This window comes from Crocodylus porosus, unplaced genomic scaffold (genome assembly GCF_001723895.1).
Source record: "Crocodylus porosus isolate Cpor-Errol unplaced genomic scaffold, CroPor_comp1, whole genome shotgun sequence".
In the NCBI taxonomy this organism is placed as follows: domain Eukaryota; kingdom Metazoa; phylum Chordata; order Crocodylia; family Crocodylidae; genus Crocodylus; species Crocodylus porosus.
This window is the reverse complement of record NW_017728911.1, coordinates 15,506,047-15,530,972: the sequence shown is the minus strand read 5'-3', so window position 1 is coordinate 15,530,972 and position 24,926 is coordinate 15,506,047. Positions and strand designations below refer to the sequence as shown.

The 24,926-nt window shown below is 42.5% G+C and overlaps 1 protein-coding gene across 3 annotated transcripts in view; it reads left to right on the top strand.

Annotated features, from left to right (window-relative positions):
* Positions 1-24,926, top strand: part of LIPC (lipase C, hepatic type) — an 85,806-nt gene that overhangs the window by 35,957 nt on the left and 24,923 nt on the right. The window contains exons 2-3 of one of the 3 annotated variants that reach the window (XM_019533480.1): positions 19,147-19,230; positions 21,716-21,903. In XM_019533480.1, coding sequence (XP_019389025.1) covers positions 19,147-19,230; positions 21,716-21,903 — 272 coding nt within the window. Of the gene's footprint in view, positions 1-19,146; positions 19,231-21,715; positions 21,904-24,926 lie in introns of those variants that run through there. The other 2 variants (XM_019533481.1, XM_019533482.1) reach the window with 2 other exon arrangements.

The window sequence follows — 24,926 nt, the reverse complement described above, 5'->3', positions numbered from 1 at the left end:
GAGCCCTGGGGTACCCCACTGCTCACATCTCACCAGGCTGAGTACAACTCATCCACCACTACTATCTGGGTGTGCCCCGTCAGCCAGTTTTTTACCCATCCAACTGTGTAGGCATCAATGCCACAGTTGTGTAATTTATTGATGAGGATGAGGTGACAGCCAGTGTCAAAGGCCTTCTTAAAGTCTAGAAAGACTACATCCACGGTGACACCATCATCCAAGGATTTAGTCACCTGGTCATAAAAGGCAACCAGGTTGGTCAGGCAGGACCTGCCTTTGATGCCCGTGCTGATTGCCCCTGAGCATGATCTCTCCTGCTGGCCCCTCACAGATGTGCTCCTTGATGATTCTCTCCAAGATCTTCTCGAGCACTGAGGTGAGGCTTTCAGGCCTATAGTTACCTGGGTCTTCCTTCCTCTCTTTCTTGAAAATTGGGACCACATTAACTAGTTTCCAATCCCCCAGCACCTGGCCAGATGACCACGAATGTTCATATAGCCAGGCCAAGGGCTCAGCGATGACCCCTGCCCCGTGCCCCAGGCAAGGCTTCGCGATGACCCCTGCCATCAGATTCCATACACGCAAAACACTGGATACAGCTAAATTTTTCCAAATCAGCTTGGCTTGTATAGAGTTAAAAATTATATGGAATAAACACTGAAATAAAGGTGTTCTATCTACCTAGGTTCTTTCAACTTGATACCTTAAGGTATGATAATGATATATGAAACCCATATAGTTAGGATTATAAAAATTGCCATAAGGGATCAGCCCAACAAGCCTATCCAATATACTGCCCCAGAGTGGTCAGCAGCAGATGGTTCAGAGGAAGGAAGAGGAAATCCCATATCACATAATTAAGGAATAACTGCACAGAAAGGAAGATAATTCATATTCCCAGGATAATGTCCTACAACTAGCTTATACCCTGAAGCATGAGGGTTTCTATCCCTCATATATTTTTATCCCCTAAAGTAAATCTGGATTTTTCTCATTTTCTACACCTACTTACAATGAATATCCTTTTAAGATGACCTGTGAAATTCAGCAGGAAATAAATGTAGAATACAGTGTGACTGCATAATTTCCAGACTGAGCCCTTCATCCACTGCTGGTTTAGTTTAAGTGAGGTATTAAAAGTGACACCTTTTTTTTAACATTACGGTTTTTGTTTCAGTGGATTTTTGGGAAGTGGGGTACCCTTCAGAAATAACTAAATAAGTGAGGCAGGGGGAAAGAATTCCAAATAAGACAGGTAGGCACTATGAATAGACGGCCTGAAATCCCATTGAAATTAAAAGGGAGTTGACATTATTCTACATCTATTTAGACTGGAGAAGAAAAAAAATTGAAGTAGGATTTGATAACAGTCTTAAAATACTTGAAGAGCAATTACAGAGAGGATGGAGGTGGGCTTTTCTCTGTGGCTGTAGGGGACAGGACTACGAGCAATAGCTTAAAGCTACAGCAGGATATGTTTAGACTGGAGATTAGGAGAAACTGCATGATAAAGGGAGTGGTCAAGCACTGGAACAGGCTCCTAGAAGTTGTGGAATCTCCATTCTTGGAAACTTTCAAAAGCAGGTTGGACACACACGGCTGGGATGGTTTAGGAACAATCCTCCCTTGAGCAGGAGACTGGACTAGATACCCTTGTGAGGTCTTTTCCAGCCCTACTTTTCTACCTATGGGGTGCGTCTACACAAGATACTAGATGCATTAATTCTATTGTGCATTAGGGCGGTGCAAAACTGCACTGTTTCATTTCAACTTCCGGTTTGCTGTTCAATGGGACAGTGTTTGATTTCAAGTTTTGTTTTATTTTGAAAGCACTGTTCCATTTTGTTTTGTCAAAACTGTTTCGATGTTTCACCCATAGGCTATAATGGGGAACCACAAAACTGCCTATAACTTTATCATTTTTTGGCATATTTGGATTAAAATAGCAGGGATGATAGCTGCTTCAGAGGGCATGAAGTCTGCCAGGTTGCAAGGAGATAGGTTTAGGGGTTTTTGGGAAGCTACACCTCAAGCTGCTGACAAGCAAAACTTGTGACACGTGTGTGAGTGTGTGTGTGTGTGCGTGTGTAAGGCGCAACCTCACTGGTGCTGGGGCCTCTACACGATACTGTAGTGTGCCCCAATGAGGTCTCCCCCTCTCCTACAGCCTCGGCCTAGCCCACCACTTTAAATAACGACAGGTAAAATAATAAGTTAGTGAGCAGCAGCACAGTAGCATCAGCAACATCTCAGGCAGCCTAACTGTGACAGAGCTTTTCTTTCCTCTCCTGCAGGAGCTTATTCTTCAGCATGTGTGTTAAGGCACACCCTCACTGTGTCCTTCCTCCCTCTCCTTACTTTCTGCTTCCCTGCAGGCAAGCCCAGTTTCAGCTTCGAAACATTTTGAAACTTTTGAAACATTTTGACTGCCCTTGTTTCGGTTCAAGGCTGTTTCGAAGCCTTTCATTTCATTTCGATTTCACTGTTTATAGTTTAAAACGAGTCAAAACAGCGACAAAACAAAAACAGCCGGTGAAATTTTGCACAGCCTTCCTGTGCATTAGCACAGGAGGCAAAAACTGTGCTAATGCCCAGTAGAATTAGACTACGGAGCATTAGCATCACAAAAAAGCGTGTGCTGGTGGTATTGCGCAGTAGCACCAGTTACAGAATATTAAGGTAGCACCTATTATTACAGCTACTAAACTTTATGTGCCATCATTACATTGCATTCATGAACATATAGAAATGCCCTCTGACTTTTTAAGCCAGAGAGAAGGCAGAGGAATGTTATTTCAGGGGCATCTGGCCCACAGCCTGTCTGGATCTGTATTAGGCATTCTTTAAAAAACAAAACAAAAACTATATTTATTTATGTATTTATTTACTTGATTTATATTGCTGCCCTTCCCAATAAGGCTCAGGGTGGCTTATAATAAGAGATCATTAAGTTGAGTTTGTTTCTGTCTTGCTTCCTGACTTTGTTATTCTTGTAAAAGGACTAGAATTTTTATACACGGATTTTCTTTTTTTATATGAGTACAGATAAAATGAAGAAAAAGAAACATAATAAGTTATGACTGTGGACTTGCATCAGTAATTAGAATTTATGAAGATTCATAAAGATCCAGCCTCTGGAGGAGTCTCTGTACCTAGCACTTCCTATGCCCTCTCCCTTCTCAGTTCCTAATGTAAAGGTGTGCAGATGACACCTCTCTTTAATAGAGCTAGGCTGCTTTAAAACTAGGGAGGGTAGATTAGCACATACTTAGACTGCTTTAACTTGTTTTGGAAGTTAAAGCTACTACAGGTCCCAAAGACTAGAGGCACCTTTTTCTCTGTCATGGCATCCCACTTTCCCCATTTCATGCTGAAGCTTGCTTGGTTAAACAGGCAGGTCATTCCTAGAGGTTTTAAAACATGTAGGTGCAATAGTATTAGTAATATGTATCCAAAGAATAAGCCTACACATAAACAAGCACACACTGGAGGTGAACAACATGTCTTTGAAATAACAGCATTTGTATTCACTAATGCTGGAACACAGGGATGGGGAGGGTTCATATCTACTGGAAAGAGCTAAAGCGATTGCCCCCCTCTCCTCAAAAGAGAGACCTGACCCCAGGTAATTGAAGGTCCATTTGCTGCACCTGCTGGGTACAAGTCCTAAACCCATGATGAAGTCATCCCCACAGAAAACATCACATTCAGTTAATCATATAGTGACAGAGACTGGGGAAGAAACCAGCTGAACCACTCTGTAGGGACAATTATATTCAAGGTTATCCAGAACTACTGCTTCTATTCTTTTAGAAGGTCCTTCATCTGCATTAAGTACAATACTCAGGGCCTAAAAAATGTTCAGTGATGCATGGATGTGCAGTGCAATTTTTAAAATCTTCGCTGATATTTTATGGATATGCTTTTTGAATATTAAACACCTGAAACTTGTAATGCTACTGTTCAAAATCAACCCTTCACTCATATTAGGTGCTGCAGTTCCACAGAAAAAGGCAACAGACACACAAGGATCCATGCACACATTCATAAATCCTCTGTCTATGCAGCTTCTAACTGGTGTATATCACGTATACATACAAGTCACCCACACCAATGGTGGTGATAATCATAAGGCAAGGTGCAAAATTGTGCAGTATATAGTATGTTACATGGTTCACAATCGAATACTCACCTCTGACTACCTTATTAAGCACTACACCATCTTTATTCCCACTTATTTCCAATATTGTTGAATTGTTGCAAGAGCAACAGTTGCAAGAGCTGCCATTTTTTAAAGGAACTCACCAGGAAAAAAATAAGTTTCCTTTTTTCCCTTCCCAAATATGGCATATTCACCAAGAATTAATCCCGTCACATACCTAGAACAAGTAACAGTTGACACTACAGCAGTAAAGTAACTTGTTAAAGTCTAATACCACTTGACCAAGCAGTGCTATAAAAATCAGCTTTATGCCTTTGAAAATGGAGATTATTCTTATAATGAGACACACCTCATCTGACTAGCTATCTAACTTACTGGACATTGGGATCATCACTTTTTAAATCTAATTTAGGATACTTTGTACATTTTCTCAGCACAGTTAAGAGTCATGGTATCTATTTTGCAGAAGAAAGGAACACAAATGTAACAAAAAGTTTAAAATTCTTTTGAAATTAAAGTATTTTTGGGTAGTGTAAATGACAGAGCATAGAGAAAAGCACAGTGTGATACAAGGATATTTGGGATGGCATGCAGGCCTCTGACAATGACTGTAAATCCCAAATTTTTGCTAAAAACTGTAGTCCGGGTGTACATGGGTTTGTACTTCCCTCTCCAATTGAGGGAATTATTGGCAGGGCAGTGTGCTGTGGAGGGACACAACAGCCCAGTGGCCACCTCCGTCCCCTATAGAGTCAGGTCCAGTCAATCAATTACTTAACTATATACAGATTTATTATCACAACAAAACCATTAAAGGGTAAGGACATATATATATAATCTATGTACAAGTTTACAAAATAATAAACCCTATAATACACACACACACACAGATATACCACACCCAGTTTGGCAGTGGGCTTCCCTATGGGGCCCCTCTCTCCAGGGTAACTTACTCTGCAGTCGGGGAGGGTTGCCTCTTGTTCTCCAGGTCAAGCTCTGTCCCTGCCGGGTTTTCCTGCCACCATCCTGGCTTAGGGCCACAGGCGCCGCTGTGTGTAGCGGATGCTTTGCCTTGTGCTAGGGTTTGGAGGCCTGGATAGCCTTGTACAGCACCGCGGCTTGGTCCATTCCTGGACCCTCTGGGCTGCGTCATCTGCACTGAGCTGCTGCCCTGTATCAGCAGCTGTAGACCCCAGCCACCTCAAGCGGCTCCCAGGGTCTCTCGCCCTCCGTGCAGCGCCTCCTGCCTCGTTCTGGGGGTTGAGGACCTGAGCTGCCCCAGGGGCTCCACAGATCCTGCTCCACGCACCAGCCTGTGCACCGAGTCTCTGGCTGCACACCAGAGCCGCCTCATGCAGCTCCCAGGGTCTGGACACTGTGCACCGTGCTGCGCACTGAGAGCCTAGCTGCTGGAGCTGTCCCCCACTCCCCGCTGATAGCAGTCATCAGGGGCTCTTCCTGGGCTACTGCTTTGCCCTGCTGAGTAGCTCTCTTCAGCTCTTCTTAACCCCACTCTTCTCCCTTCTCTGCCCTCAGTGCATTTGCCCCTAGTGCTGGGCACACAGCTCCTTTTATATGCTCCAGGGCTTCACCCCTGAAGTCTTCCGGACCTGACAGTTTGCAGTCTTCAATCAGGTCTGGGAGAGCTCTTCTCCCCGTCCCCTCAGAAAAGGGATGTGATGTTATTTCTCTTGCTGCCTCCTGATTGGTGGATGGGCTCCACCAATCAAAACAGCGGGATCTCAAGCCTGGGATTCAACCCAAGCTCTGAAAGGTGAGCCTGCTACAAAACCTTTCATGGTACTATCACACAACCACTTCCTGTAATCGAATGCATGAGAGAGCTCTTTATGGATGATGGTCAGTGGTACTCAGACATCCAGCCCCACAAACCAGATGAGTAGCACAAGGTTGATCCACATGGTGCAACTGTACAGGGATTCTGTACAGGGTGGGAACATGGGATCAGTCTGCAGATGCAATCCAACATGCCAGCTCAGCCCCACATGCCAGATCTGGCAGCACACCAGCCCAGTCCCATGCTTTAAAGCTGGCTGCGTGCCAGTATGTCCCCTTGTGCTGGATCTGGTGGCATAGTGATCTGACCCTGCATGCTGGATCATACCATTTGATGGCCCAGCCCTGTGGACAGGATCTGGTCACTGCTGCTCCAACCCTGTACAAAAAGATCATGCCACATACAGGCCCAACTCTGCTTACCAGATCCAGCCACAGAGCAACTGCACACACTGGCATGATCTAGCACACACAGCCATGTTACCTGGTCTGCAGTGTTCCCCACAGGGCTAGAAATTTGCCATCATGGGAGTTGCAGTTAACTATATCACCACTCCTCGGGCACCAAATTTCCAGACCTGTGATGAAGCCCACAGGACAGATGATATGGTTCTGTGAGCCAGAATTTGCCTGTGGGCCAAAGGTGAGCACCACTGGATTCTAGCTGGTGCACAAATAATAGCTACAGACAAAGTTGATTTTGTGTGTGTGCACATGCACACGCATATGTGAGAAAAGGGAGAGAGACAGCACATGCATGTGCAAGCAAGAAACATTTTTACTTTTTAAAATGTCATATACAAATTTTAAAACAAAGGACCTCCTAACAAAATAGCTGCAGTAAATTACACTGTACTTAGTGAATGCTAAAATTACCCACTGGAGAATTAGTGCAGAGTAGTGCCATGTAAACTCATGTCCAAGTATGTACTAGCTTCGTTGTTTAGATGAGACTGTCTACCTACTATGGCTTGGTGATTCAATTCAGTGGAGATTTGGCCTGATTTGGTGGCTGAATCTCTGAATCCAAATCGAATCAGGAGACCCTTTAATCTCTCCAAATCAAATTGGAACCCTCCAAATCAATTCGGAAAGATTTGGTGATTTGAACATAGACACAGCTTTAAATGTTTTTTATACATACCCTCAAGGCACTAGGGGGCTTGTAAGTGATGCAATGCTGGGGCGCATGGCTCCCCAGCACACTCAGCAGCAGACCTAGAAGTGGACCAGAAGCATTTCTAGTCCACATCCGGGCCCAGCTCAGTGACTGGTGCTTCCTGGGTCTGGGGGGGGGGCACCTGTGGTCCCCCCCCGGCTGATTGCCAAGCTAGGAAGGGTACAGGGGGCCCTCCATGCACTCCCCAGCGGACCTGGAAATACTTCCAGTCCACTTCTGGGTTTGCTGCCAAGTACTTGGGGGGGGCCCCCTGCACTCCTGTGGGACACTCCATCCACCCCAGCATCACAGCATTCACAAGCCCCCTGGTACCTTGAGGTATGTAGAAAAAATATTTAAAGCTGTGTCTACGTCTGAATCGCCAAATTTTTCTGAATCAGCATCGAATCTTCAGATTCAGCTGAATCGAATCGGGGACAGTGATCCAAATCAACTAATCAAATCACTGCCCCTGATTCAGGCCAAATTCGAATTCAAATTGAATAGGGCCCATTTTGCACAGCCCTCTGACCTACAGCTCTTACCTCACACCAACACCCTCCAATGGGCTGTACAAAGTTTTAATCTTTGCAGACAAACTCCATAATGTACACTTCATAATGTACAACTTCTCTTCAGAGCCAGTCATCTTTCAAGGCAACTTCCTTGGGTTGAAGGATTTCTATGACCCTTCTTCTGATGGATAATTTTTATCCCCTAAGACAGCAAATTTGATACTGGAGAATTATGTAAAATATGCCACACTAATCTTAGAATATAGCAGATTTCTCTCTCAGAAACTCCCTGTTGTTTTTGCTAAATTTCAAATATATGTTCATACTTCCCATACTCTATAGCCCCCTTTCCTTCTACCCAATAGTGATTGCAGATGTTATGCTGAATTTCTGACATCTCAATCATTTCCATGGCAAACTGGCGCTGGACAAATTTGTTACTTCACTGAGAGATCATGCAGGAAGAAAAATCAAGGCTTTTTCTTTTCACAGAAAAGGAAAAGGGCTACTATTTCTAGCACAGATACCATAAAATAGAAATACAAAAAGGGTGTGCATGTTGCAAACTGTCTATTTGGCTTCAAATTCCTCCCTGTCATTATGGCCTCATTTTTAAGTAGGGTGACCATATGTCCTGGTTTAGTCAGGACAGTCCTGGATTTCAGAGGCTGGTCCCAGCTGGCTATTGAGAATTATAATGGACATCCCAGCAATGCAGGGGCACGGGGCGCAGCCTGGCTGGGAGTAGAAGAGGAACATGTTACTACCTGTCTGGCACACAACTCCACTTCCAGCAACTTGTGAGAGCATGGGGGGGAAGAGAGCAGTGTCCCAGATTTCCTGGATAATGTCCTGGATTTCTGGGATTTTCTTATGTTCACTCTAATTTAAAGTTAAATGGCTCCAAGAAACACATATATGCACAAACTGAGATCTTGTCCCTATCCTTTATAGCCAAACTGAAGAAAATATAAAGTACTGACCTATGCAGTCATGGCAAGATATGTGCACAATTTCAGGGGTGGAGCTGGGGTGGGGGTGCACTGGCACAGTTGTACCCCACTTTGACTCCTGCTCCACCCAAAGTTTACAACCAACTGCCCAGCAGTGGCAGTTACATTTCTAGTCAGGCAGTACTGAAGGAGTCCGTTGATTTCCTGGCTCATTTTAATCTACCTGATCCCTTCTAAACTCTTCATTTCACAGGTGTTAACGATCCTCTCCTTTTTAATGGCCTTGATATCTCACCAATCAAGCCAGCTTTTGTTCTGCAATTCTGCTGTGTTAGCTGCTCCTTGTAATGAAGCTCCAATTTCACAACCCTGCAGATTGTTTTTAGCTCATACCAATTACATTATATTTGATTTTCGCCAATTTTAAACTGAATAATACAGCCCTTGGCCCCTAGCACATTAGTAAAGCTTCTAGTTTATTTTTACCTGGACAAAAATGTGTTGTTTTATATGCGATGATACACTTCACCATGTGCATATCCCTTTTCAAAATTCTAGATCTGCCCATGCACTATTTGAATTCTTTAATATATATATTCCATACCTCCCTCCTACACATTACATTGTTTAGATTTCTTCTGACCCTTGATTACTGGGGGGCAGGAAACTGTCTCTCACTCTAGAAAGAAGTTCATAAAATCAAAGAAATCCCAATAAATCAACAATGTCAATCCAAATGTGATATGTTAATAGTTTCAAAATATTTCATTTTGATTTCAACATTTTTAATTTAAGAATTGTAAACTAAAATGAATTTGAATAAAAATGAAACAGTTTTAAAAATATCAAAATGGGAACTGGATGTTTTTAAGAAAATAAAAAAAAATTGAGCAGGAGATTTGCTAAAATCTATCCTTTGCTGTGAACAGGTTTTGTTTTGAATAAATAGATATATTTTCCGGTTAAAATGTTTTGGTTTCACAGTCTGCTCAACTATGTCTAAGAAGCATTAGTCAATACACTCAGCCTTCACTTATTCACAAATTATCCTTGACCAGACTTACTTTATTCATTTTTCCTTTTAAAATCTTTGATAAAAAACATAATTCCAGCTACTTTGCTCCTTTTTCATGCTTTTAAGAACAGGAAGGAGGACAATGAGAACTGAAGGAAAGTGTCCCTGAACACTTCAGACACAAACCCTGGCTAAAGAATCCAGTCTCACAAATATTTGCATACAAACATTTTCCTGCAAAGAAAAAATATCACATCAATGAATACCTGCAGAAAATAAATAAAAAGGATCACATGCAGTCAAAGTAATCCACAGTTTATATTTGAACAAATGTTTGAGCAAATATTTTTTCTTGTATTCAACCAGTCCTAAATCTTGCAACTTCAGCGAGAGTTCATTTCCTGTAAAAATTTTGTTTAAGCAATGGGAGGGAAATGGTTAGTTCCTTTTTCATTTTTTAAAACACATTTATAATAAGAGTTTGAAATCTGTGATATGTGTAAATACTAAGAGTTTCTGGCAAGGCTTTTTCAATATCTCAGTATGCTTTTATGTAAAATTCTGACTAAGTCAGGTGAAATCCTTTGTGTATTGATTTCAATTTAGTATTGTATCTGTCCCAGAGAAGAATGGGGAAAAGAACCCCAAACAGTAAGCGGGGACTCCCCCTGGGGCAGGCAGCACACAGTAAAAAGATATAAAAATAACACAAAGAAATTACTTACTGGCAGCAACAGGACCCGTGATGCAGCTGGAGGGAGAAAGGAAATCCATGTGGGTCATAAGCCTCACCTTTATGCAGCTAAAACTGGCCAGGGACATCATTGGTAATCACCAGCCAGTGGGAATAAAAGAAACCTCCAGGGAAGCCAGCGGAAAGAGCAGAGCAGAGACAGGGAGGTCTCTGATGCCAGGTGCTGCCCGGAATACATGGGGAGAAGGAGCGGCAGAAAAGACAATCAAGCCCAGCACCGTGGGAGAGGCTCCTGGGGATAGAGAGCTGGCAGGGGCTCTCTGTGCCAGTGGAGCCCAGCGGGGTGAGGAGGCAGAGGAGCCAGAGGAGGCTCTCTGCATCAGTGAAGGCGGGAGCTTTGGAGGAAAGGGAGAGCCAGAGGAGGCTCCCTCCACCAATAAAGGTGGGAATGTCAGCGGGGTGAGGGAGCAAAATGAGACTCTTCCTCCTGGCAGGAACGGCTGTGAGCAGCAAGAGAGGCTACAGAGCAGAACAGCAGGAGGCTGGGTACCAGCACACAGCATGGGAAGTGGACAGCCACGTGAGAAGATACCGCAGGTCGTCGGAGGCAGAATGCCCCTGACAACACCTGAGGAGAGCAACACCACATACCATGCTCAGAGGGGCGAGGGAAGAAACGACCTGGGGCAAGGGGCTACGGTCAACCTTGGCCAGATGACAGGCCCACCCCAGTAGGATTCTAGGGGTAGAAAGATGCCCTGTTAGCTTAGTAGTAGGGCTAGGGAGGAAAGCAGACAGGTCTTTCCCAATGTATAGTTTGTTCTGGTTCCCTTTTTGTTTCCCCCTTTTGGAGGGGTTGAGAGTTAGGGCAAGACAATGCAGGCAGCACAGCTCTGCACCATCTTTCTTTTTCTTTTTTTTGGTTGTTGGTTAAAATTAGAGTCCTGGGTCTGGGACTGCTTGAGGGCAGGTGGAGGCCCTTCTGAATTAGATGACTAAGTGATTGAGCTACCCCAGGAGGAAAAGTTGAGGGCATAACAGAGCTACGGAGATCATCGAGATCAAGAGACACAACATCATCGGAGGTATAGCCAAAAAGACTTGATGACCTGCCAGAGGTTGGCGTAAAGTTGGGGTGTAGGGGAGGTGGAGCCCCACGGACTACCACCGGGCAGTCTCCCAGCTGCAGCTGTACCCTGGGTGGTTGGCCCCCCCACTGGGATAACAGTCAAAGACGTGGCAGGTGAGATTGAAGGAAGCCACTCAGGGGACAGATGGCAACCCACAGGCCTACAGGAGACCGTAGGACGCCCTGTACTGGCTGCCCAGACCAAGGCCGCCCAAGACCACCCAAGACCAGACATTTGAGGCCTGGTGGGTACAGTATCACATAACACTTAAACTCTCACTTTTAAAGGTGCATTTTTCAAATCTACCATAATGAAACCATTATTTACCCAATACGTAAAGAAAGCTGCTTAACAGTTTCATGGGTATGATATCATCCTGAACTCTTGTGAAGGGAGAGGGTTTGTATAGTCATACATTTAGGGCATGAACTAGGAGTCAGGAAACCTAAGTTTTAATCCAGGTTCTGTCACTTGATCCTGATGTTTTTAAATTGCTTTAGGATTCAAGATGCAATAGTAGTGCAAAGTTTTGTTACTCAGACAAGCTGGAAAAGGAAAAAAGGCTTTAAGGTTTTGAGGATCAGTGCATTTGCATTAGGTTTTCATTTTCAGTTAAACTACAAAAGAGCTGACCCTCACCAATTCTACACTTGGCTCTGCATAAAGTAAATATATTTGGAAAAAATGCACTGAAGTCTTACACAATAAACAGAGCTTAACAAGGAAAGAGTTTTAAAAGAACAAAGCACAAGTGTCAGAAGAGAGAAAGCTGTCTGGATGTTTTTTTTCAGACAACCCAGTATTTAAAACTAATGAGGGAAGCAATGTGAATTTGGCAAGAGGAGAGACAATTAACATAGTATTTAGAGCAAAGCAGGAGAATCTGTTCATTTTTGTTTCTGAAGAGACAGGTTATATTGCATGTGCTTTTTCCTCTTTAGAAACCATAAAACAAACACAGCCTTATTTGACTCATATGAATGTGAGGGAGAGGTCTCAGAATCATCAATGAAGACAACAACACCTACAAGCTAAACTATCACCGCTTCATCTCTTTTAAGAACTCCTATAAAAAGTCTTTGTTTGCTGTTTGCATTTTAATTGCCAAAATCTCCATATATTGTCATAAAAATTGAAATATACTTCGCAATTGTTAAAATTTATCTCTCTTCATCAAAAGCCTCACCAGCAACAGAAGACAGTTTTGAATAAATAGTGAACAAAGAATTAAAGTAGGGTATTTTAATGAACTCAGAAAAGTCTCTTATCATTTATTCTTTATATAGGAAACCACGGTTGCTTGTACAGGTAACCCCCACTTAACGCTGTTTCACTTAGCGCTATTTCACTATAACACTCATTTGAAATTGATACCTGATTTCACTTAGTGCTCAATGAGTTTCGTTATAAGTTATAATGCTCATGGCCACCATCTTGGGTCATTAAAAACAATTGTGGTCACCATTTTGGGTCATCATCAATTAGTTTTGGTTTCACTTAACCCTCGTTTCTTCAGAAACCAATTAAGAGTGCTAAGTAGGGGTTGCCTGTATACATTCACATTCTAAACTGCAGATAAAACAAATTATACCAAAAAAGGATTAGCTCTGCATAACCTGAATATTACTTGCAACCATTTTTTCTATACTTGCAGTGGCATCAGTCAGTGGTACCAGTGTTTGGCATTTCTAAAAATGTTCTTCCTGTGGAAACAACTGAACATTTGTCCATTCTAGTCAAAATCAGCAACCACATTTAAATATAGAGTCCATTCTAACAAGTGGCTGCAGACACTACCCTTGCTATTGCCAAACTGGCCATTACACATTTTATTTAAGAAAATTATTTTGACTAGAAAAGCCCCTAGGGATATGCTGGTAATTCTAGTTTTAAAAACTTTCACTAGAAAAAGGGCATAAACTTTCTAGGTCCAGTGCAGATAAAAATAAAAATAAGTGGAGCAGAGATGCACTGCCATGTTTCCTTGCAGAACAAGTGTTTTTGTTCCACATCCCAAAACACTGTATATACACACAGCTATATAAAGGACAAGGCACAGATCAATTCCTGCACAAGGAAATACTGGAAAGAGACAGGGTTCTTTTAAACATTAAAAGATAATCACTTCTCCACTTCAATGAACACTTAGGAATAGGATAGATGTTCAGCTTCATGTAGCCAGAAGCGAGGTCCTTATATTCAAAGAAAATACATTCCTTATACTTCAAGGGTAACAAAAATTGTAAAGGAATCTCAAAAGACTGTCACAACCATAGTCGCCAAGCAACACCACACACATTGTTTTGCATGTGCATTTTCTCAGCTGTTCAATGGAAGCATAGGAATTGGTTCCAAAGATCTCCTATATCAGCTTCCAATGCATGCTGTCCTTTTAAACAACTTTACCCAGTCAACATGGACAATTATGCTTTTTTCACAGGCCCTGAAATAAAACACCTCTCAGATTTTGATGTTTGCCTTTGTACCATAACCTTTCCTCACCACATTTCAAGTCTCTGCTTGTCTCTAACCTAAGGGTGAAGTTAAGCATTACACTTAGACCATCCTAAAGGCACTTTAAGTGCAAGTGTCCACACATTAAAACTTGTTGACTTGTGCTAAGTGTCTCTGGGGGTCTCAAAGTTATGCTACTTCAGACTAGCATTAGCTCTAGGCCATGCTACCTAGATGTTAGGGCAGGGGTGGGCAAAATACAGCCCAGGGGCTGGATGCAGCCCGCCAGGCTATTCTATCTGGCCCATGGACCTAGACAGGTTACAGGGGTGGGCAGATTAGAATAGGATGGGACTCAACACTGACAAGTGCAAGGTGCTGCACCTGGGGAGAAAGAACCAGCACCATACCTACAGGCTGGGGAACTCCCTTCTCATCAGTGCAGAGACAGAAGAGGATCTTGGAGTCATTGATGCCAAGATGAACATGGGCCGGCAGTGTGAGGATGCAGTCAGGAAGGCCAACTGTACCTTGTCATGCAGTCACAGATGCATCTCAAGCAGGATCAAGGAGGTGTTCCTCCCCCTCTATGTGACACTGGTCAGGCCGCAGCTGGAGTACTGCGTCCAGTTCTGGGCTCCGCACTTCAAGAGGGATGTGGACAGCATGGAGAGGGTCCAGAGGAGGCCACTCGCATGGTCAGGGGGCAGCAGGGCAGGCCCTATGAGGAGAGGCTATGGGACCTGAACCTGTTAAGCCTCCACAAAAGAAGGCTGAGGGGGGATCTAGTGGCCTGTTACAAACTAGTCCGGGGGACCAGCAGGCACTGGGGAAGTCCCTGTTCCCCCGAGCACTACCAGGAGTGACTAGAAATAATGGTCACAAGCTGACAGAGGGTAAATTCAGATTAGACATCAGGAGGTGCTACTTCACGGTCAGGGCAGCTAGGATCTGGAACCAGCTTCCAAGAGAAGTGGTGCTGGCTCCTACCCTGGGGGTCTTTAAAAGGAGGTTGGATGAACACCTTGCTGGGGTTATTTGACCCCAGTACTCTTTCCTGCCACAGCAGGGGGTCAGACTTAATGATCTGCTCAGGTCCCTATGAAACTATGAAACATTGGAGCATATGTATATGCACCCATAGGCTGCCTATACACATGCTGGCTTGTATTCTAATTAGAATGTGTCAGAGAAGTTTTGATTAATTGAGTCTGCTCTGTGTTCCAATTAGAACACTCCAGTGTTGCCTCATTGTCATGCATTGTTTCTTTTCTGTTATCACTGTGTATCAGTAAATTTGCCTATTATCAAATGGAATGTTCATGGTCAGTCTGAGGATGGGTCCCCCTGGAGCAAAGCATCTGAGTCCTAAATCCAGAGTCAACAGTGATTAACTACTGAAATTCCTATTGAGTATAGGCTCGGGCATAACCTAAAATGTGGATATGGAAAAGATGGCAAAGACTAATCACACAATTCTATATATCTACCAATATAGATTGATATGAGCTGTCATCAGAGTCAACAAATATCTGGCCAGGACACAGGCTTCATTCTGAGGGCTCTGTCTTAGGTGTCAGATGTCAGCATGTCAACAGCCTGGAGGTGGGATGCCAAGGCCCACCCCCACCCCAGTGAGGTGGATGAGACAGGCTGGTGGTGTGCCGTCTGTCCATGGTGGCCTCAGGGACCCCTCCCGGGTGACGGGGATGGAGGAGAAGGACAAGGAAGAGGGACCAAGGCCTTTTGTTACTCTCAAATCTCTGCTTTTGTATTCTCCTTCTCTCCTGATGACTCTTCATCTGTGGCTGTTGCTGACTGGTCTCTCTGCGGTCATCATGTGGTCCACATTGTTTCATCAGTGCATTCCAAGCTCATGACATGCATTGCACACTCTTCCCAAAACAAGAGATTTTGGCCCCCCTCTTTGGCCTTGTGAGCTGGTGCCACCTTATTTCATGTTATTGAACAGTGTGGTACATGCCCCCAGTTTCTCAGACTATGTGTTCTTGTTTGTTAGACAGCCTGCAGGCTGAAAAAAAATCTATGTGCGAGACCCAGGCTTTTAGAAATCAATTAACCCCTCCTGCCCATCCTGAACCATTCAAATACACATACACATACACACACACAGACACCTATAAGCCAATTCCCAAAAAGCAAACCTTTAAATACCATTTTAAGCTATCAATCACTGTCAACTGAAACCCATATAAGGCAGTACTATCAAGAAAGCTCAAGCTGAGGTACTCCATTATTAAATCTCATATAATACGGAAGGTAACCAATATACAGTTGCAAGAAATTTGGCTTTGTAAATCAGTGACAAATATGTGAATAAACGGTGGTGAAGAATTTCAAATTTATATCATTCATGCTTTTCGTTATCCTTCACTGTTTTTTTTTAAAGGGCCGTGTAAGTAACTCTCTTCAGTCCAATATCACATGGTTATTTTAGCTTTGCATCTGAATCAGCTATTGTATAAAGAGCCTGTCCCAAAGATTCAAAATAGCTTAAGGAATACACATTGATCAAAAACAAGTGCTTATGCACCAAAATACTACTACTTTACATCAAACTTTCAAAATTCATTATTGAGCTGTGTCACAGATTCAGATGAAGCATTCCAATACAATGCTAGCTACAATCTTCTATAGTTACACCATGCTATTTTGTGTCAACTTCAGCAAATGATTATGCATGGAAAACAGTTTAGGGATTTTGACAGACACTTCTAAATGAAGTAAAGAGGCTAGTGAATTAAATTTTAGATATTCAGCAGGAACACTGTAAAGCCAACACTACATAGCTCTAAAAGATGCATTTATCAACCTGAGAACCAGAACGCTGCCATTTCATTAGCCTTTATTTCAAGTGATAGATAAATGTATGCATTGTATTTTAGAAACCTGATGGTAAAATTTTGGACCACTGATCTCTGCAAAGCCTTCCTATGACCCAAGCTACAGATTTGGCTTTGGTCTAAATTTTCAGAATCTACGAGTTATAGGAGCCTCAATATTTGGGTTTTGAAGTGCTAGGAGTGTTTGGATAGCCATTCACATATGGAAGCATTCTTATGATCTGATTTTTAAAAATTATTTTGATTTATGAAAAATTATGTAATATTTCTACTACACCTTAGGTTATTTTTGTTCAGTGCAAAGGCTAGAAGCTGTTATTTACAGCAGAACATTTTCCTCACTGAAAGTTGGCTGTGAAAGAAATAGGTTTGTATTCTGAACCTCTTCCAAGCTAGAGGTCTACAGTGTCTCAATTTCATATACAGACCAGTACTGACCAGAATCTTTGTGTACTTTCTAATAGAGAGCAGTCTTGTCCATGTCAAAGAAACAGCACAACTACTATCCTGCCCACATTCTTCCGAAAGGCACCATTACCCAGGAAACCAATTACCCTCTTGTTCCTTGAGGTGCTTCTTCCAGATAAAGCTTAAAAATTAGAGTAGGGCAGTACTCAATATTGCACATATTCTGTAGCTAAACAGAGCTTTCAGTTTCCCAAACAGAGGACCTAGAGCCAGTTTAAACTCTTTTCTGTTTTGGATTTATTCCTTTACAGACACAGCATACAGATTGCTTCTTAGTCCGCACTACTTTTAATAATTCTTCGTGTGGTCCTTCACCTCTGTTCATAGTTTTGATCAACTATGAAGAGAGGTAGCTCTACTAGAGGAAAAACAGACTGCAACATTCTTTAAGGTAATAATCTGAAACCTGTCATGAAGATGACTGTATAGTGGTATCGGTAGATAATGTCCAGTTTTTTTAGAGCAACAAACATCCTAAAGGCATTTACTAATAAACATTTAAATGATCTCCATTGGGATAGTGATTTAAAATGTCATGAGATGCTGAGTATCCTTAAACATAACTGAAGTCACCAGGTACGGTCATTCAGTACCTTGCAAAAATGGAGTCCTGGTAAGTTAGAGAACACATACAACAGCTGCAGTGTTAAAATAAAGCACTAACATTAGTTTAATTTTGGTTTCTTTTCTCATGGCTGGCTTTAAAACCCAGGGCATTTCCAAACAAGGACCAAAAAAGCAGCATGCTTTCAAGAGCCAATACAGGCTTTCCCATTTCCAGCAAATCAACACAAGGAAAAGGAGGTGTTGATGAATCCTTGGGCACTGAGGGTCCCATCTTAATTTTTTAAAAATGGAACAAAACTTAAAAGATGTGGGGGATATGCCCTATTAGCAGCATCTTATACCTTGGTGTACAGAATATTCAGAGTGCCTTGAAGATAGGATTCAGCATATCGCTGCTTAAACGTTTCTCCTGGATTGCAGTCCATTAGGCAAAGCTTTACCTTCTCCTGAGGTTGTTCTTCTCTGAAATCAGAAGTTCATGGTAGGGATTCAGGAGATGTGCTCATGACTCCATGCTGTGAAGGATGAACAACCTAGCTAAGTTCTAAATAGCTCCAATAGTCAAAGTAATCTTTAAAGACAAGTATTTCACATTGTATTACTCAAGCTGAGCATTTTGACAACTAACCTTTTGTTAATAGTGAAGTTTAAAAAGCAAAAACTCTAAGCCCCCTTTAAATAGATTAACTATTCCCCCCTGCCCCCCATCAGTGATATTTCCCATACGTGAAATGTAACATGCTATCCAGGAGTGGTTTGCTGTTATAAAATGGAATTTACAATAATTAATGGCAGGAAAAAGCAGCACATATATACAGTGCAATACAGTTTTGGGAATTTCATTGCCATGAACAATGTTTCACACACTTGACAGTCAACTAGAATATGCTACTTTTCTTAAGCTTTTGATTACTGTGGAAGACCTAGCTGTGCCACCAAAGTAAAATTGCAGTTTCTCTCTCTCTCTGGACCGGATAGTCTCCTTTCAATTTTCCTGCCATGACTTAGATGGAAAGGAAGGAACCGAATAGGTACAGTCCTGGGAGACAAAGCTGAAGTTGATTTCTGCAACTTAGAAAGCTGAATCTTCTTCACAGGGCTCCACCACGCCCATACCCTGTCCTTAGCACACCAGATGTTTCAGCATTCATCTCACTGGGTCTCCCCTGTGGGAGTCATAATCTCTGTGATGCCTTGCTTAATGACCCAGCAGCTGGTGTCTTGCCATTGGCTTCTTGTCCTGTTTTTCACCCCACAGTTCTCAAATAAACATTCATATAATCTCTCCACCCTTATCCTTCAGAGAGGGATTATCTTGGGCCAACACCCCAAAGTCACATTTCTGATCAATCTTTCTTCCTTATCCAGGTCTCCGGAATGAAGGCCCGCACCCACTGGACTCGAAATCACCGGCTCAGATGTGGCACCTCCCTCTTCGTCCCCGCTTTTCAGGTAAGTTCATTGCTGAAACACTCCTTGGCCATTCCCTGGTCAGCTGTATGCCACCACCACAGCTTCATGCTCCCTTCAGTTCCTCTTCATGCTGTTCCCCTCACCAGAGGCACCCTGATTGCTCATTCAGCTCTCTTGTAAATTCCTGCACTGATCAGCTATGTGCTTGACCATAGCATCCTATTCACTGCTTTACCAACTCTCCCAGCTGATCACATCTGGGAACTCCTGCTGAGCTTTCCCCCCATCCAGGCTCACCTCCGCAGCAAGTTTCTTTTCCCCCTTTGTTCTTTTGGTGTTTCACAACAGGGTTAGGCTTACTGCCCTGTCACAATTACTAAAATACAATACCAAATAATGATTATAATAAGTGTCTTGTGTTGCAAAAATACGTTCTAGCTTGAAGAGCGGAATTGCTTTTGTAAATTATTTAGGTTCTGCATATTATAAAACCCCAATGCTACAAAGCTTTATGCACGTGAATGCTCCTGTATGCTTTGGTTAAACTGTCATCAGAACATATAGATGAATTTGCTAGTGGATTGTGGAAATGGAGGCACTTTGGGGAAGAGTGCAGTGACAGAGCATAACCTGGTTTATGAAAAATCTTCATCTAAAAGAGTAAGTCATGATGTACAAGAATACTTGTACCCACATATGTCATGCTTACATTTGGAAACTGAACTACAAGCAAACATATAATAATACATTATATTTTGTATGCAGTAGACAACTTTCATCCAAGAACTGAACACATTGTCCACACGTGGGCTCCATTCCCGCATAGGTCCTCCCAAATTTTTTCAGAATTCTTATTTGTCTTCCCCCTTCAAGAAGCTCCATGTCTGTATTGTCTGGGTCTAACAACAAAACACCTGGCTGTTATTGTCCTCTTGAGACTTTCCTTGGATTTCCTGGGCCTCAAAGCTGCCTAGCATTGTTAAGTCGACTAGTCAAATGGGGTTTTTTTAATTATAAAAAAGAGTTTGTACAGCCTATTTCCCTGGTTGTTTCTTAAAGGAACATCCTATAAGCCCTCATGGAGTTTTGAATATTCCTCTTGACAGTCGAGTGACTTCTCAATCTTTTGCCCTAGAGAAAAGGTATCTTCCAATTTAATTAGTTGACACCTAGTTTATATGCTCAGATCATTAATGAAAATATTAAATAAGATTAGCCAAGACCAAAACTTGAACTCGCACACTAAATTTCCAGCCTGACATTTCCCCCTTCAGCATAACATGCTGTAGTCTCCTTCTGCTGAGTTCTTTTCTGCCTTTACAATTCTTGTACTAACCACATGTGATGGACCTTATAACATCATTTCCCCCAGTAATTTCCCATGTGGCTCAATGTCCAATGCATTATTGAAATCCAGACAGATTAGGTCATCCTAATTTCCATTATCTACAATTAGTAATGTTGTCAAAAATAGATATCAGGTCAGGCAAATACACATTTTGTAAAAGCATCCTTCTTTATATTCCATTTCCACTTATCTTTTTTTCTTTCCTTGAAATTTGCTTTAAAGTCTGGCATACTATTGAGGACTATACTAATGGGACTGTGGTTGCCTGAATCATTTCACCTCCCAACACCCTCTTCTTAAATGTAGAGCGTCTATACATGTGCTCCAAGGTGGAGGGGGCAGAGGGGGCAGTGTCACATGTCATTCGATGAGCTTTAGTTAAAGTGCCTCCAATGTCATTTTGAAATGCAGGGATACTGAATGCATGTGACACGGAAACTGCCAGAACACACTAATTAGCATACCCCTGCAGACTCTATTAATCAAGTCTGCTCCAGCACGTGCTCATTAGCACACATAGGAGCAGAGGTGTGACATGTGTATAAGTATCCATCATTACTGCCATGCAGCTCTCCAATTATGTGGTACCATTCTGAATTTAGTTTTCTAAAAATCCTACTCTATATCTCCTGCAAGCCCATTTTCTCTAAAATTGCATACACTATAACTAATACAAGGACATTTTATCTTGGCCTTAAAATATGCTCTCACAGCATACATCCCTAAGCAGGATTATAACTCTATATTAAATGGTTGTTTTAGCATAATGATGCTTACTCAGCAGCTACAAGCAGGTGCACATTAGGTGACACACCCTCTGCAGAACTACCAGCTTACGAAAGTGTTTGTCTATGTATATAAGAGCATTGTAAAATCACAACAACTGTACCTTGTTTTATGGCACTTATTGTATTAGCTAATATAATTATAATGTCAATATTTCCTGTGCACCTGAAGTTATCAAAAGCAATGTGTCCAAACCAAACCCAACCAGCTTCACACTCTCACAAAGGTCATATTTTGACCTGAACTTTGCAGCTCGTTCTTTGTAATCCTTGTTATAAAGGAGTTTATTCTATGAGACTGTACTTCATTGTCTTATATTGTGTTTCATAAGCATTCCTCACAGGCTGCGCCTTCCATATTATAACATACGTTACCTCAATCCCATTTCAGAGGCGTTGGACTCCCAGCATTGGTACACCAGAATAAAGAAAGAGCAACAGAACTTACGAACCAAATTTCGACTCTATACAGACCCAGCTGAAGAAGGCTGTCTGATTGCGTTTAATCAGATAGAGACTCTTGACAGATGCAATTTCAATTCCTCTCTTCCGCTGGTGATGATAGTCCATGGATGGTCGGTATGAACTTCACATTCTTTTCTTTTTAGTTTAAACTGCATCAGATTTGATCTACTATGATGCTACCAAAAAGCATCTTCTAAAGAAAGTTTACAACTAAAATGACAGTACATTTCCCTAGAAGAAGACATTGCTTGAAAAAGTCCAAATGTGGGTACTTCCATTGAAACTGAGGCAGAAATAAATAAACAAACAAACTTTTCATATGGGAAACTTGTGCTAAGGATTTGACTCCTTCTTTAGTTTAATGCCAACAGAGTTTGAACAAGTAGCTGAACTGATGTGCTGCATCTCTAGAGGATTGAATGAACAGTTTCATTTCTCTTCCATTTGCAGCCAGTTATTTACTGATTGGGTTTTTTTAAAGAAGTGCATGAAATCTCTCCACATTTCTTCCAGAGACACATCTTCTTTCATAAGCACTTTCAGCTGAAAATGAAGCCCTCAACAACAATGAATAATCACCGAACTGGTTCCAAGTTAAAATATTTTGTTTTGTTTTTTCTTTTTAAAAAGAAGCTAATTTCAGACAAACAACAGTGCTGCTCTGGAACAAAATTTTAATCAGCTGTTAAAAAGACAGGAAGAAGAAATTACATTATTTTAGCAGATATCTGTAGCAGAATCTTACAGAATTAGCATTATTAGTGAAGGTGGCAAGAAGCATCTTTCTGAGTAAATCTATATCATCACCTTGAATTATTTGGCATCATCTTTCCCTCCAGTCCCCAACAAACAGATGTTAACCTCCCCACACCTCTTAACATCATTAGGAACATGGTAATGGAGTAATGTGTACCCTAAAATTATTCCAGCAGTGTCTCAAACAAATAAATCTCACCCAAGTTTCTTTTACATGATATGTATGTTTTGTAAGAAAATGGAAAATGACTATACAATTGAAAATTGGAACAGATGTACCGAATCAGAAATCAAGAGTTTTTACTGTAGCCTCATGTCCAGCAGCAATGAAATCCTAGCACCACTGAGGTTAATGGCAAACTCCCATTAACTTCTTTCTAGCCAGCATTTTACTCTTGGTCTTTACCAAACTGAGAAAATTTGCTCAAACATTATGCCTACTGTGCAGCCAAATGATGGGCCTGATCCCATTCCCATCGATGAAAACATTCACATTAGCAGAGGGATCCAGGCCCATGTTAGAAAGCTTTTTAGTTCAAAAAGAATGAAACCAAAATTTCAGTATTAATTCTCAAAGCTCTGTTAAAGGTCCAATAAAGAAGAGATTTAAAGAGCTATAAATTCCATTGGTAGGAGAAATACAGGCAACTAGTTTAACTTAATTCTGACAGTTTCAGTAATTGGAAAAAATTGGTTATATTCAATATGATGGGAAGTAAGGATTCTTACAATTAAAAAAAAACAACCCATACATTAGGGATTTCTAGCCCATTGAATTAAATGGAACTACTCATGTGAACCAAGGATTTGTGATCAAACACTTTTTCACAAAAATGATAAATTAGGGCCAAAAATACTATATTTCAAAACATGGTAAGACAAAAAAAAACAACGAAACAAAAAAAACTTGCAGCATCCTTATAGTGTCGGTAGTGCTACACTGGCTAGCACTATGGAAGAAAGAGACTTGGGGGTCATCACTGACCACAAGATGAACATGAGCCTGCAATGTGATGCTGCAGCTACTAAAGAGAACAAAATGCTGGCTTGCATCCATAGATGCTTCTCAAGCAAATCCTGGGACATCACTCTCCCCATGTACTCGGCCTTCATGAGGCCGCAGCTGGAGTACCGCATCCAGTTTTGGGCTCCACAACTCAAAAAGGATGTGGAGAAGCTTGAGAGAGTCCAGAGGAGAGCCACGCGCATGATCAGAGGTCAGGAAAACAGACCTTATGACGACAGGCTGAGAGCCATGGGGCTCTTTAGCCTGGAAGAGCGCAGGCTCAGGGGTGATCTGATGGCCACCTACAAGTTTATCAGGGGTGACCTCCAGGATCCAGGGGAATGTTTGTTCACCAGAGCACCCCAAGGCATGACGAGGTTGAATGGTCATAAACTCCTGCAAGACCGTTTCAGGCTGGACATAAGGAAGAATTTCTTTCCTGTACGAGCCCCCAAAGTCTGGAGCGGCCTGCCATCGGAGGTGGTTCAAGCACCTACATTGAACACCTTCAAGAGAAAATTGGATGCCTATCTTGGTGGGATCCTATGAACCCAGCTGACTTCCTGCCCTTTGGGCAGAGGGCTGGACTCGATCTTCCGAGGTCCCTTCCAGCCCTGATGTCTATGAAATCTATGAAGACTCCAAATCTGGCCACCAGTGTGGAAGGCTTTGGCCAGGACATAGGCAGCTGGGCCTGTGGTATGCCACTGGTAGCAACTAGGGGGTCTGCAAGGCAGGAGCATAAATTACCAAAGCATTAGGTTGGGGTCTGGGACAGAGAATGTGTCGGCCAAATTCTAGGAAAGCCAAGAGGGGAGATCCAAGAGACAGTCTGAGCAGCAAGCTAAGATCAGAAACCAGGGGTCAGAGGACCAGCACTGAGTTCCAGAGGAGATCCAAGGTCAGTGTCAGGGTCAGAAAAAGCTAAAGTTGTGTCAGGATGAGAGAACCAGAGAGAACAGTGAACGTGAGGCTTGCCAAAACAGAGAGGCTATGTCAAGACGTGCCTGCAGCCTGTGGCTGCAGGTGTGCTTAACAGGGGTGAGTGGTGCTTCCAGGAGCCAATCTGGTTGTAGAGAACTGGGATGATCACATTAGTCAGGGATTATGGGCAGGTGTAACTCAAGTGCTTGGCCCATCTGGGCATGCTTGACCAGAGGCCCTGACACCCAGCACCATGTCCGTGGAGCTCACCACAGGTCTGAAAATATGGCAAATTTTTGGACCCTTGGGGACCAACAGGCCCTTCATGCTAGATTAGGCACACTGGGCAACATGAGGCCTGAACCATATGGAGCCAGATGGGTGGGTGTGGGGATCCAGGGCCCAATCACATCATATGGCGCCAATGCGGGGCCCAATCCTGCTTTGCAGG